Genomic DNA, 13479 nt, shown 5'->3' on the forward strand with positions numbered 1-13479 from the left:
GTGGTTGTCAGTGACATGGAAAGGGAAAGGGGGATAACCTAGTCAGTTGTACAACTGAATGCATTCAACTGAAATGTGTCTTCCGCATTTAACCCAACCCCTCTGAATCAGAGAGGTGCGGGGGGCTGCCTTAATCGACATCCACGTCTTCGGCGCCCGGGGAACAGTGGGTTAACTGCCTTGCTCGTGGGCAGAACGACGGATTTTTACCTTGTCAGCTCGGGGACAGGGCAGGTTGCAGAGCAGATAGACCTGTGTCGGAGGTCAACGAAAACGCCATCACCTCAGAGAAAGTGTGAAATATAAAAAGGCACATCAAAACAGCACACGACAAGACAAAGTACAACATTGCACAAAGCAGAGAACCATATATTGGACTTTCAGAGTTCCACACACGTTGACAACCCCTCAGTTGAAACACTATTTTGCACAGCGTATGTGCTGTGCAACTCAGAGTGGAGCATTAGAGGGTTACATCAGCTTAAGAGAATGAGCAACCACATCTGAAATATCCCTCAGTAAGAACATAATGCTATGGATTTCCTGTCCTATGGGTGGAACACATAAATGTGGGGACTTGTGGTACGGAGAGGGAGTTTATACTGGGTTTGCCCTGGGGTCACACTGCTTACGACTACACCAGACGCTCTCACCAATTAGCCCTCGTTAGCACTCATTATTCCCAAAACACGACATAAGGCTTCGTCCAATGCAATTTAAATCAAGGTTTTGTACGTTTCACACTAAATACATTCCATCACCGTCCTCATGATATCCCCTCTTCAAATCATCTATTTTACAAGAGCAAAATCAGCAGCCAAAACCCTCCTCAATATGGTGGACATATTGCAGAACCCCGAAGGCCCTTTTCTCACTGCTGTGCCTCAGCTGGTCTAATTGACAGGTGATGCATTCAGGTCACTTTGATATGGAAAGTCCCTAACCTGTGTTTAAAGAGAAATAAAGAGAGGGGCTGGATGGTGATATAAGAGAGAGTGAGGCCAGGGGGGACTGAGAGAGAATGAAGGAAATGGGAATGTGCTCTGGCATCAAAATAATTCCTCTCCTCTGCCACTTTGTCACTCTCCTCTCTGATCCCTTAACGGTTTCCACAGCATGGATCACATGGGGGGTGGTGGTGGTGTGAAACTGTTTGCCTGATTTGTGAATGTATGTCTGAGCATGAATGTGTGTGTGTCTGTGTGTGTGTGCATCTGAGCGTGTGTGTGGTGAAGCACAGAGCTGTGAGAGCACGCTCGTGGTTTGTAGAGACTCCAGTCTCTGGGTGTTTCTCACACTGACTTCAGAACAGAAGGAAAGCATTAAGCCTCTAGCGTTGTTATACCCCAGACCACCCGGACTGGCCCAAGTCTTCCTATCTATACTCTGCCACAATCTCTCAGTGTGTGTGTGTGTGTGTGTGTGTGTGTGTGTGTGTGTGTGTGTGTGTGTGTGTGTGTGTGTGTGTGTGTGTGTGTGTGATGTGTGTGTGTGTGTATGTGTGTGTGTAAGTGTGTGAGTGAGTGTGTGAGTGAGTGAGTGAGTGAGTGAGTGAGTGAGTGAGTGAGTGAGTGAGTGAGTGAGTGAATGTGTGAGTGAGTGAATGAGTGAGTGAGTGAGTGAGTGAGTGAGTGAGTGTAGGTGACAATTAGATTCTTTCACTTCTAAAATGGCAAATAAATGAATTCTCGCTAAGCCAAGCAGATCAGGATCAGGAAGAGCAAGGAAAAGTTGTGTTTCAGATCAAACTTTGAAAAACAATTTGCTGTGCTAGACAGGCCCTGCAATTTGGTTATGTCTGCGTGTCACATTCATGCACCAAGAATGCCCATCAAAAGCTGTGGAAATATAATTATTTCAGACTGTACATCAAGGGGGGGATGGTATTGCTTGCCAAAGTCCCTCTGGCATAGCATGAGCTTGTTGTGGCCTTTTGGTACTGGGAGCCAAGAGCAGAAGTAAGTCGAGTTGTGAGTGAGTGAGTGAGTGAGTGAGTGAGTGAGTGAGTGAGTGAGTGAGTGAGTGAGTGAGTGAGTGAGTGAGTGAGTGAGTGAGTGAGTGAGTGAGTGAGTGAGTGAGTGAGTGAGTGAGTGAGTGAGTGAGTGAGTGAATGTGTGAGTGAGTGAGTGTAGGTGACAATTAGATTCTTTCACTTCTAAAATGGCAAATAAATGAATTCTCGCTAAGCCAAGCAGATCAGGATCAGGAAGAGCAAGGAAAAGTTGTGTTTCAGATCAAACTTTGAAAAACAATTTGCTGTGCTAGACAGGCCCTGCAGCTGGGTGTAGGAGTATGATGGGTTGGGGTCACAGGGTTGGATGTGGGTCAGCAGCATTCCATTCGTCCATACAACCGGTCCCAAGTCAGCCTCTAGCACGTCTGATAGTAACCCTTCCTGACTGGTGGCTGATGGATGAGATAGAGGAATAGGATGGTGGTTGGGATTCCCTTTAGGCTCTGAGTCAAAACAGATTACATTCATTACAATGATGACGATTAATTAATACATCCTCTACAGGATCGGTGGGTCCCCCACGGGACGGTTGAGCTAACGTAGGCTAATATGATTAGCATGAGGTTGTAAGTAACAAGAACATTTCCCAGGACATAGACATATCTGATCCAGTTGTCATCCATCACCATGGTTGTTGACCTTCAGAAATCAGGCAATGGGTACAAAAATAGCTATTTATTTACTTACCACTATTAGGACAATAATTAATATGTTTAAAACAACTGGAACAGTGGCAAACAACCCTGGTAAATGAAGTGTATCTTGTCCCCATGCACAGTGAGGAAAACTTGGTTGCTCGCATCTTGGGGTCACCAAGTATCCAAATCCACAATTAGACGGGAGTTTGCTAAACGGCATTGGCACTTGGATTGGAACCGGGTGCAATGGTCAGATGAGAGGAAAATAAGGGTCTTTGCCCACAGAAACCAATGGCGATGCATATGCAGAAAATAACCTCATACCTACTGTAAAATATGGTGGTGGATCTTTGATGTTATGGGGATATTTTGCTTCCACTGATACCTTTCTTTTTTAGAAGAAAAAAAGATGACTAAAATAATATAAATCCCCAATATTTTTGAACATTCAATATAGCTCAGTATTTGTATTATTATTTTATACATAGTCTTTTTTTCTAATTTGTATCAATGGTGCCAGTAATTTCGGGGGTGACTGTAATATCCACATTAGATATAATAATAATAATAATCATTGTAATTAATGTAACCTTTTTTGACTTTTCCTAAAGGGAATCACAACCACCATCCTATTAGTCCATTTGATCCACCAGGAGTGGTTACTCTCAGACATGCTAGAGGCCGAGTTTGGACTGGGTGTATGGGCGAATGGAATGTTCTTCACACACACACACACACACACACACACACACACACACACACACACACACACACACACACACACACACACACACACACACACACACACACACACACACACACACACACACACACACACACACACACACACACACACACACACACACACAAATCTGTGACCCCAACCCATCATACGCCAACACCCAGCAGTATCACCTTGCACTGAGATGAAAGGAAGACGAAGGGTGTGTGTCTATTCCTCCATGACGACCTTGTTCCCAAGACGAGTAAAACACCTGTAACCCCCCACCCACCCACCGAAGGGGTCACCCGCTGTGTGGGAGAGTGCAAATGTGTTTAAGTGAGTGTACCAGCTGTGGTGGGGTATGGTCAATGAGTTAGAATGAGGTACAGTGGACAATGTAGGGAGGTTCAGACTGTGTTTTCCCAGACCCAGACACCTTGTAGTGACCCTGAGGAGGCATAGGGAGGACAATCATAGCAACACTCCCAACACCAAGGACACAAAGCTAGCATACCAGCCACACACACAATTGCAAAGGGACAAATTATATCCTATATAAAATGTACAGTGATAGAATTCAGAACATGGGCCGTTCTTACAGTATTATCAGTATTCTCCCTGTACACCAAGTCAGAACCGTACGATAAATAAAGGGGGCATATAAGCAAACAATGAAAGCTCTTACAATATTAAATTATGACATTTTTCTAAAACAGGCTATAGACTAAATGTGCACCAGCAAGTCAGGCTAAGTTATGAAGGGAAAAGGGAGCAAATTATTAGTTAGGCACATGGGCTACTAACAGCTTACTACACAACGTACACTTACTAAAAGTCTCTTTTTCAGGACCCTGTCTTTCAAAGATAATTCATAAAAATCCAAATAACTTCACAGATCTTCATTGTAAAGGGTTTAAACACTGTTTCACATGCTTGTTCAATGAACCATAAACAATTAATGAACATGCACCTGGGGAAAGGTCATTAAGACACTAACAGCTTACAGACGGTAGACAATTAAGGTCACAGTTATGAAAACTTAAGACACTAAAGAGGCCTTCTACTGACTTTGAAAAACGCCAAAAGAAAGAAGCCCAGGGTCCCTGCTCATCTGTGTGAACGTGCCTTAGGCATGCTGCAAGGAGGCATGAGGACTGCAGATGTGGCCAGGGCAATAAATTGCAATGTCCGTACTGTGAGACGCCTAAGACAGCGCTACAGGGAGACAGGACGGACAGCCGATCGTCCTCGCAGTGGCAGACCACGTGTAACATCACCTGCACAGGATTGGTACATCTGAACATCACACCTGGGGGACAGGTACAGGATGGCAACAAAAACTGCCCGAGTTACACCAGGAACGCACAATCCCTCCATCAGTGCTCAGACTGTCCACAATAGGCTGATAGAGGCTGGACTGAGGGCTTGTAGGCCTGTTGTAAGGCAGGTCCTCACCAGACATCACCGGCAACAACATCACCTATGGGCACAAACCCACCGTTGCTGGACCAGACAGGACTGGCAAAAAGTGCTCTTCACTGACGAGTCGCGGTTTTGTGCCCATTTGTCGGAGTCGCGTTTATCGTCGAAGGAATGAGCATTACACCGAGGCCTGTACTCTGGAGCGGGATCGATTGGAGGTGGAGGGTCCGTCATGGTCTGGGGCTGTGTGTCACAGCATCAACCGACTGAGCTTATTGTCATTGCAGGCAATCTCAATGCAGTGCGTTACAGGGAAGACATCCTCCTCCCTCATGTGGTACCCTTCCTGCAGGCTCATCCTGACATGACCCTCCAGCATGACAATGCCACCAGCTATACTGCTGGTTCTGTGTTTGATTTCCTGCAAGACAGGAATGCCAGTGTTCTGCCATGGCCAGCGAAGAGCCCGGATCTCAATCCCATTGAGCACGTCTGGGACCTGTTGGATTGGAGGGTGAGGGCTAGGGCCATTCCCCCCCCAGAAATGTCCGGGAACTTGCAGGTGCCTTGGTGGAAGAGTGGGGTAACATCTCACAGCAAGAACTGGCAAATCTGGTGCAGTCCATGAGGAGGAGATGCACTGCAGTACTTAACGCAGCTGGTGGCCACACCCGATACTGACTGTTACTTCTGATTTTGACCCCCCCCCCCCTTTGTTCAGGGACACATTATTCAATTTCTGTTAGTCACATGTCTGTGGAACTTGTTCAGTTTATGTCTCAGTTGTTGAATCTTGTTATGTTCATACAAATATTTACACATCTTAAGTTTGCTGAAAATAAATGCAGTTGACAGTGAGAGGACATTTCTTTTTTTGCTGAGTTTATAATCCAGTGTGATAGCAAATAGCACCAGGAAATCATTGGTGGCTGTGCTGTGTGAACAATTTGTCAAGGATTCAGTCTGTTTTTCCTCTTTTCTCTCGTTCGCTTCTGACCAAAAACAGGACCACATGTTCTATGGTAGAGGATGGTTTATGCCTGCTGGGATGTGAGGACCGCTTGGTGACCACAATAACTATTTGGGAGACAGTCAGCTCTTCCCAATGGACCATAATAACCACAGCCCTCACACTACCAGCAGGGGAGAACCATCACGGGCTGTTATGAGCTGTGTGTGTGTGTGTGTGTGTATTTATATAGTATGTGTGTGTCCATATGAGGCTCAGAAGTGGTTGCCAGTGTGTGTAAGTATGTAGTGGAGTAAATTGAGCCAAAGGGGTAAGTTGAGCCACCCTGGTTTCTAGGAAACCATACACAAAATGTATAATTTGACCAAATATTTAGGAAGAGGTCATCATTTCATGGAGTCTGAAGGAAAAAACACACATGGAAAAAGAGGTAAGCAAGTTAGGTCCAAAAAAACAGATTTCCACCAAGTCAAATTAATTTACTGTGTTAGAAGTTCCATGACGCTTGTATTTAAACCAAAGTAGATCATCATCAATGATTGCCCTATACATCAGTTGGGGTCTCTATAAGCTTCAATATGAGGTCCTAAACCTAGCATGAAAGTGCATCCTTGTAGCTGTTTGGGGTAATATAGTCCAAATGTTTGCCTTAGGGTAAGTTGAGCCAATGGCCATGGGGTCAGTTGAGCTAATGGTTGAGCCAATGGCAAGTTGAGCAAATGTAAGTGTTTTCTTCCCAGGCATAATGGTAGGCATTATCACTGGGATGAGGTAACACCAGGGCTTGGCCTATGTTAAGTGTTTTTTTAAGTAGAAAGTGTTTGTTAGGTGTGTCAAAAGATGCTTAAAATGATTAAAAGACAAAGTGATTGTGATTGTGTTGAATTGTGTTTGGGAAATAAAGATAGACATGGTTATAAAAATGTAGTGGCAATATTTAATTCAGTACAGACATTTGTAGGCGGCTTAATTTACCCCATAAATTGTTGCGAGAGACCACTTTTTGGGGACAAGCTATGTTTTCAAAACTGTAATGTTTACATGAATTCTGATTATTTCCAGGGATACACAACATCCTAAAATCTATGTAGATAGCATTGTTAGAAAGAATACTATATTTCCCTCGATGGAGTGATACTGAATATAAATAACTGACTTAACTTACCCCACTGTCCCCAACTGTTTCTATCACTGTAATGTCCAGAAATGCTCCTCCTCTTAACGGCTCATATTCCTGCATTGATTGGTCAGCTAAGGCTCCGCTCCATCAACCCTGCCCCGCCCCGGGACACTGCCCCATCGCCACCCTCATACCCAAGATGCATCAGGAGATAGGGTGGGAGGTTTGGAGAAGAGTGAAGGGGGGGGGGGGTCAGGTGAGGGAGAGAGGGACAGAGCGTCCTGGACCACATCCCAAACCAAACTCTTACTGGGGTGTGAAAGCTCAAATATAGCCCCTGACACAGGAACTCATGGGAACATCGGACCCTCTCAATCCCTTTACCTCTCCGGCCGACCCCGCTCCTCCACATTCCAACGGTAATCTGGAAAATACCGGCTTCGAAATATCAACCAACTGTATCTCGACACTGCTGCTGCTCCACTGCCTCTCGACGCCATTCGCAGCCGTAACCGACACTAAACTTTACACAGACCAGCCGCGAAGGCTCGCTCGGTGAAACCCAACCGCCGACATGACCAATGCTGTGAAAACGAAGGAACCGCACGGTTCCTTCTCAACCGAATGAATTGATTTTCCTTTGTTTACATGCTATGAAACTTGTGTTGGGTGCCAGACCAACATTGCTCATAGAAGGAAACACTTCCCATGCTCTGGGAATTGAAACCATTGCTCTGTAAAAGTCAATAGTGCGTCTCATTTGAATATGGTAAGAGAATAGGGAAATTGTATTTTGTGTTCCTCTGACGTGGTCCTCCAGTAAAGTCAGTGAACCCCAGACAGCAAGTCACTCTTGGTTAACTTGATGGTCCCACTAACCTTACATTTTTACCTTGTTTTACTCATAATGGAGAACAAAAACACATCTTAAAGTGCTGATCTAGGATCAGGTCCCCCCCTATCCATATACAGTTATTCATTATAATCTAAAACTAAACACTGATCCTCTATCAGCACTCCTACTCTTGAGACTTTGTGAATACAGGCCCAGATCTCTGACAGTGCTTGTCCATCTGTGAGTGTATGGTAGTGAGTTACAAACGTGTAGAAACAGCCTGCCCGCACCACCTACCTGCACGAAGCCACACATCACATGCTCCCCAAACATGGGCAGGCTGGGCCGGCTCTCGCGGTACATGTGCAGAGTGTATATTGTCATGACAACGGGCTCGGGCTCTGTGGTGAGCAACTCGTCCGTCACTAGGATGTTGATTATGCTGTTGCCCAGGCCGACTGGGTAGTTTGCTGTTCTGTGGAAAAAACAGAGGCAGAGTTTCTCAGAAACAAGGTCCAGAGAGGTCCAGGGAGATGAAACACACATAAGCACAAGCACACACACACACACACCACACAGAGCGGAGATATGAAAACACACATACAGGATGGTGAGAGAAAGGACAGATTATAGAATAATTCCTAAATGTCACGTTTAGCGTCGTGTGTGTGTAGCCGTCTTACGTGTGTGTGTGTGTGTGTGTGTGTGTGTGTGTGTGTGTGTGTGTGTGTGTGTGTGTGTGTGTGTGTGTGTGTGTGTGTGTGTGTGTGTGTGCTGTCTGTCTGTCTGTCAGAGGTCAATCCTCTGACCCCAGTGCTACTGAGTCTAATAGGTGCTAATCAGGGATTGGCTGCTGAGATCAAAGCTACGGACATAAGAAACAGAGTTCTACAATCACACAGAGTAGAACTCAGAATGAGTTCCTGACCAAAACACTGGACTGAAAACCTGACCAAAACATGAATGCCCTGACCAAAACACTGGACTAAAAACACACATTCCCAGAATTCAGATGGTATAACTCACTTATAGACCTGAAGACTGGCAGGTGTAAGCAATATAGGACAAGATCCATTTAACCTATGAAAGGGCTTGTTGGAGATCTAACTATATGACTGCTAACACCTACCATCTCACTGAATGTGACCCAGCTACATTTGAAAGGTCATGGCTGGAAGGGTCTCACCTAGGTCCTCTGTGCTCATCCAGGTGTATGTGACAGGCTGGGCTGATTGGCTCAGGGCGGAGGCGTAGGGTCACCACATCAAAGGGGACCTCAGCACGGTAGTCCTTCACCCAGGGACTGAAGGGGGGGCTGAGGGTCAGAGGGGGGTCTGTGTACAGTTGTCTGAGGTGGGGGTCCACACACCGCTCTGATACACACCACAGGGAGAGAGAGAGAATGGATTATATACAGATAAAAAGGCTTGCATAGTCACACCGTGTCCCACTGTATTTTTCATATTCAGAATACTGTTAGACATTTATCCATCAGAAGGAGCATCAAAGAACAAAGATGGTTATCTAAAACATGCATGCTCAGTGTGTGTGTGTGGTGTGTGTGTGTGTGTGTGTGTGTGTGTGTGTGTGTGTGTGTATGTCCCCATTCAAAGGGATTAAAGATAAAGACATTCACACCAACACACACACACACTATGTAATGGGAGGAATGTTAATAACAGGGTCCACAGGTGTTGAGCACAAGCCCAGAGAATGGGAAGCCCTCTTCCTGTGGAGGCAATTGACTCTGATGTGTGCCAACCTCAAGCAGTTTGCAGATGCAGGGAGCACAATAGGGCCACCTACCCACCCGAACCACCGCTACAACGCGTAATTTTTTTTTACCTTGAACACTGCAGCAGAAGCCAACTCCTCTGCTCTTTCGTCCGCGTGAGGCTACAATACATCGAGTTCCCCAGGGAAGCTGTGATGCGCGGGTGAAGCTGTGAACCCAGCTGTAGCCTATTGCATGATTGTGTTTATGAGTCGGTTATTAAAGAATGTGAAACAATTTTGTGTATGTTAACTATTGCACGATTGTGTCCATGAGGTGTATGTTTACTGCTTTTCATTAAATCATGTATGGCTAAAATATTGTTATGGCCTAAAATAAATGTTGTTCATATGGGCAGAATATTGTAGCCTAGGCCTACATAAATTCGTAAATATGGGTATATAAAGTGTGGCGCCTTGAACGCGCCTCGGCCACAGCATTTGTTTGTCTGAAAGGGTACACTATGGCTTTTTAAATGCGTCCACGAAACCTTCTCTGGAGTTTCGAAGCGCCACTGAATGGGCATTTAACTTGTCGGTAAAGGAATGCCGCTTCTTAAGCGGGGCTAAAGTCCATCACTAGGCAACCAAAACTGTCAATGAAATTATCTCGAGCTGCCTGCGCGCAGACCACTCACTCCTAAAAAGTACTTTGAAGTTCGTTAAATACAATGATTTTTAGTAGAAAGAAAACACATCTACCATACCATAAAAAAAACAAGAAACAGCACATCAATCAGCAACGTTTATTGTTGTCAGGGAAACAATACCGAACAGTCTATGACCCAGCAGAATCTGACTGTCTAAAAAGGTACAGATGCTTCTTTTCTTTATTGTCTGAAAGGTTATCAATTGTTGTGATCGACCGGTTACTATAAAGGCGTCATATGTATGAAAATTGTTCGGTTAACTTGGAGTTAACGCCGTCAGTGAGGGTAATGCGCCCTCGGCATTCGAAAGCATCATATTCCGTGCATTTCCAGAAGGACTTATTTGCGGTCTGTCGTTCCAATCTGTTGGTGTAGCTTTCATGCGCCGGGATATTTTTCCACGCACAGAGGATAAATTCGGGTTCCATTGCTTGTTCTGCTCCTCTGAGAATAATGAATAATGAGGGTAGCAGTGCAAGATAATTTTAAGAATAATATTTTGATTATTTGCATAAGAAAGACTTGCAATTCGATTGCTGGACTATCATAGCCATCCATGCAGTATTTTTTTAATTGAAATGTCGGCCTTTGACGAGATACATTTTTTCTGCTTTAAATTATTATATATTTTTTATTTATAACTGATCAAAATTAGGTATGCTATAACCTACAACATTCTGCTCATATGAACACATTTATTTTAGGCCGTATAAAGAAAAGCTATGCATGAGGATCAAACAGAAACATTGTTTCACATTCCTTAATAAAAGACTCAAACAGAAATAGGCTATATTGCTGGCTTCACAGTTTCCCAGCCAAACAGGCCTATAAGGAAACTCGACGTATATCGACAATGTTGAGTGAGCGAGAGGGTCTGTGCTCGGTGTAGTACCTTCCACAAACAGTTTTGCTCTACAAAAAGACACGTATGCCTCCCAGTGTGGAGCTCTGGTGAACTCGGAGCGTCACACTTCAAACCATTGAGACATACAGCATTCTAATTACAATGCATTTCTATGCATCCTGTTGGTGAGGTGCTCCAGAGCCAGCCAATTAGCCTACACCTGAGCAGCGCCTCACCTTTGTCTCCAGGGAGGTCCTGGGAGCCTGAGTGTTGGTTCCACCCGGTCTGTGTCTCTGCTTTATTGGTCCTATGAGAAACATGGAAGACTGTCATTATTTAGAAAAAATATGTCCCATTGCAACAGGGAATAATGGGAACATCCACTCAGTCATTCTGAGGGTTGTCCCTGCAATAAAAAAAACCCTAAAGAGCGATGACAGACTTTATGCCCTCTAATAAACGGACCTTTTTATAAGTCTATCAATCACATTCACAGTCTCACACAAACCAACTGCACAAATTCATAAATATGGATATAGTAAAAACACACATATGGTGATCAAACACACACACACACACACACACACACCCACACCACACACACACACACACACACACCACACCACACACACACACACACCACACACACACACACACACACACACACACACACACACACACACACACACACACACACACACACACACACACACACACTTTCCATGCCAGCGTCAACATTCCAATTGGTTCCTAGCCTATAAGAGGTCCAAAGGTGTTTATCAACACTTGTTATAACCCTCACCCAATCAAAGTAAACTATACTGGCTGTTCTCCAGATACTCCCTCCTTTTTCTCTAGCCTGATAAATTCTCCCTTTTCTTCTCCTCTACACCCGTTTCCTCCACTTCCCACATCCAGCACCCTGTTCCCCTTCCACTCCTCTTCCAAACCCTCCTCTACCCCTTACCATCCCCATTCCGCCACTACCTCCCTCTCCTCCCATCATCCTCATCATTCCGCCTGGTTCCCTGCCCGTGAGTGTGCTACATGCTCCTAGCTCCGTGCTCAGCCCCAGAAGTCCACCCAGCCCGAAGGCAGAGGGAGGCTGTGTTCTGATTGCCAGCAGCCCAGCTCCGTGCCACAGCCCTGGGAAGGATGGGAGGCCAGATGGGGCCCGCCAGTGGAGCCAGTACCCAGCCAAGAAGGGATTTAACCTAATTCTGTTCCAGTTTGAGTGGATTGGGCCTGAAGCTCCTCTCTCCTGCTACAGCCAGACTAACGTACATGTGCCAGGGGCTTAATGAAGGCATGCTTAGGAGGGGTTGGGGAACGAAAACCATCCTTAAATTCAGCCAAGTTTATTCCCCCCCAGACCAGTCATTTGTCTGTTTTTTGTTTTGTTTGGTCTATCCTTTCCAAATATATGGAGAGTAAGACAACACCAAGGGGATTGAGCAAGGTAACAGAACCTCATGTGAACTGATTGACGGGGGGGGGGGGGGGTGTGTGTGTGTGTGTGTGTGTGTGTGTGTGTGTGTGTGTGTGTGTGTGTGTGTGTGTGTGTGTGTGTGTGTGTGTGCGCGCGTGCGCACGCTTGTGCTCACCTGTAAGTCTGGTTCCTTTGCTCTGTATAATGAGAACAGACTCTGTCCAACAATGCTGAGAAATGCAGCCCACTCCCAGACTCCTCCGCTCTAGGGAACGATCGAAAGAGAAAGTCTTGGATAGGAGAGCGCTGTGGAGAAGCTGCGGGATAAAGCTGGATACAGGCAGGTTTTCAATTACTGGGAATACAGACAATCTAAATAACATGATTACAATCTGGAATCACTGCAAGTGTTCTGTAACATTGATTACATTATGCTTCAGAATGAATCTGGTTATACTCTATACAGTGCATTTGTAAGTATTCAGACCCCTTCCCCTTATCCACATTTTGTTACGTTACAGGCTTATTCCAAAATGGATTAAATACTTTTTTTACCTCCTCAATCTACATAGAATACCCCATAATGACAAAGCGAAAACACGTTTTTAGAAATGTTTGCAAATGTATTACACATAAAAAACAGAAATACCTTATTAACATAAGTATTCAGACCCTTTGCTATGAAACTCTAAATTGAGCTCAGGTGCATCCTGTTTCAATTGATCATCCTTGAGATGTTTCTACAACTTGATTGAAGTCCACCTGTGGTAAATTCAATTGATTGGACATGATTTGAAAAGGCACACACCTGTCTATATAAGGTCCCACAGTTGACAGTGGATGTCAGAGCAAAAAAAGAAAGCCATGAGGTCGAAGGAATTGTCCGTAGAGCTAAGAGACAGGATTGTGTCGAGGCACAGATCTGGGGAAGGGTACCAAAAAATGTGCAGCATTGACGGTCCCCAAGAACACAGTGGTCTCCATCATTCTTAAATAGAAGAAGTTTGGAACCACCAAGACTCTTCCTAGAGCTGGCCACCCGGCCAAACTGAGAAATCAG

At 45.0% G+C, this 13479-nt stretch overlaps 1 protein-coding gene across 1 annotated transcript in view; it reads right to left on the reverse strand.

The window, feature by feature from the left end:
• The window catches only part of LOC106609304 (cadherin-like and PC-esterase domain-containing protein 1), an 80405-nt gene that overhangs the window by 22653 nt on the left and 44273 nt on the right, over nt 1-13479 (reverse strand). Inside the window, exons 11-14 of the mRNA XM_014207972.3 lie at nt 12595-12749; nt 11227-11297; nt 8910-9096; nt 8021-8198 (exon numbers count right to left, since the gene is read on the reverse strand). Coding sequence (XP_014063447.2) covers nt 8021-8198; nt 8910-9096; nt 11227-11297; nt 12595-12749 — 591 coding nt within the window. The remainder of the gene's footprint in view (nt 1-8020; nt 8199-8909; nt 9097-11226; nt 11298-12594; nt 12750-13479) is intronic.

Source organism: Salmo salar, chromosome 07 (assembly GCF_965601325.2).
Source record: "Salmo salar chromosome 07, fSalSal1, whole genome shotgun sequence".
Classification (NCBI taxonomy): Eukaryota; Metazoa; Chordata; class Actinopteri; order Salmoniformes; family Salmonidae; genus Salmo; species Salmo salar.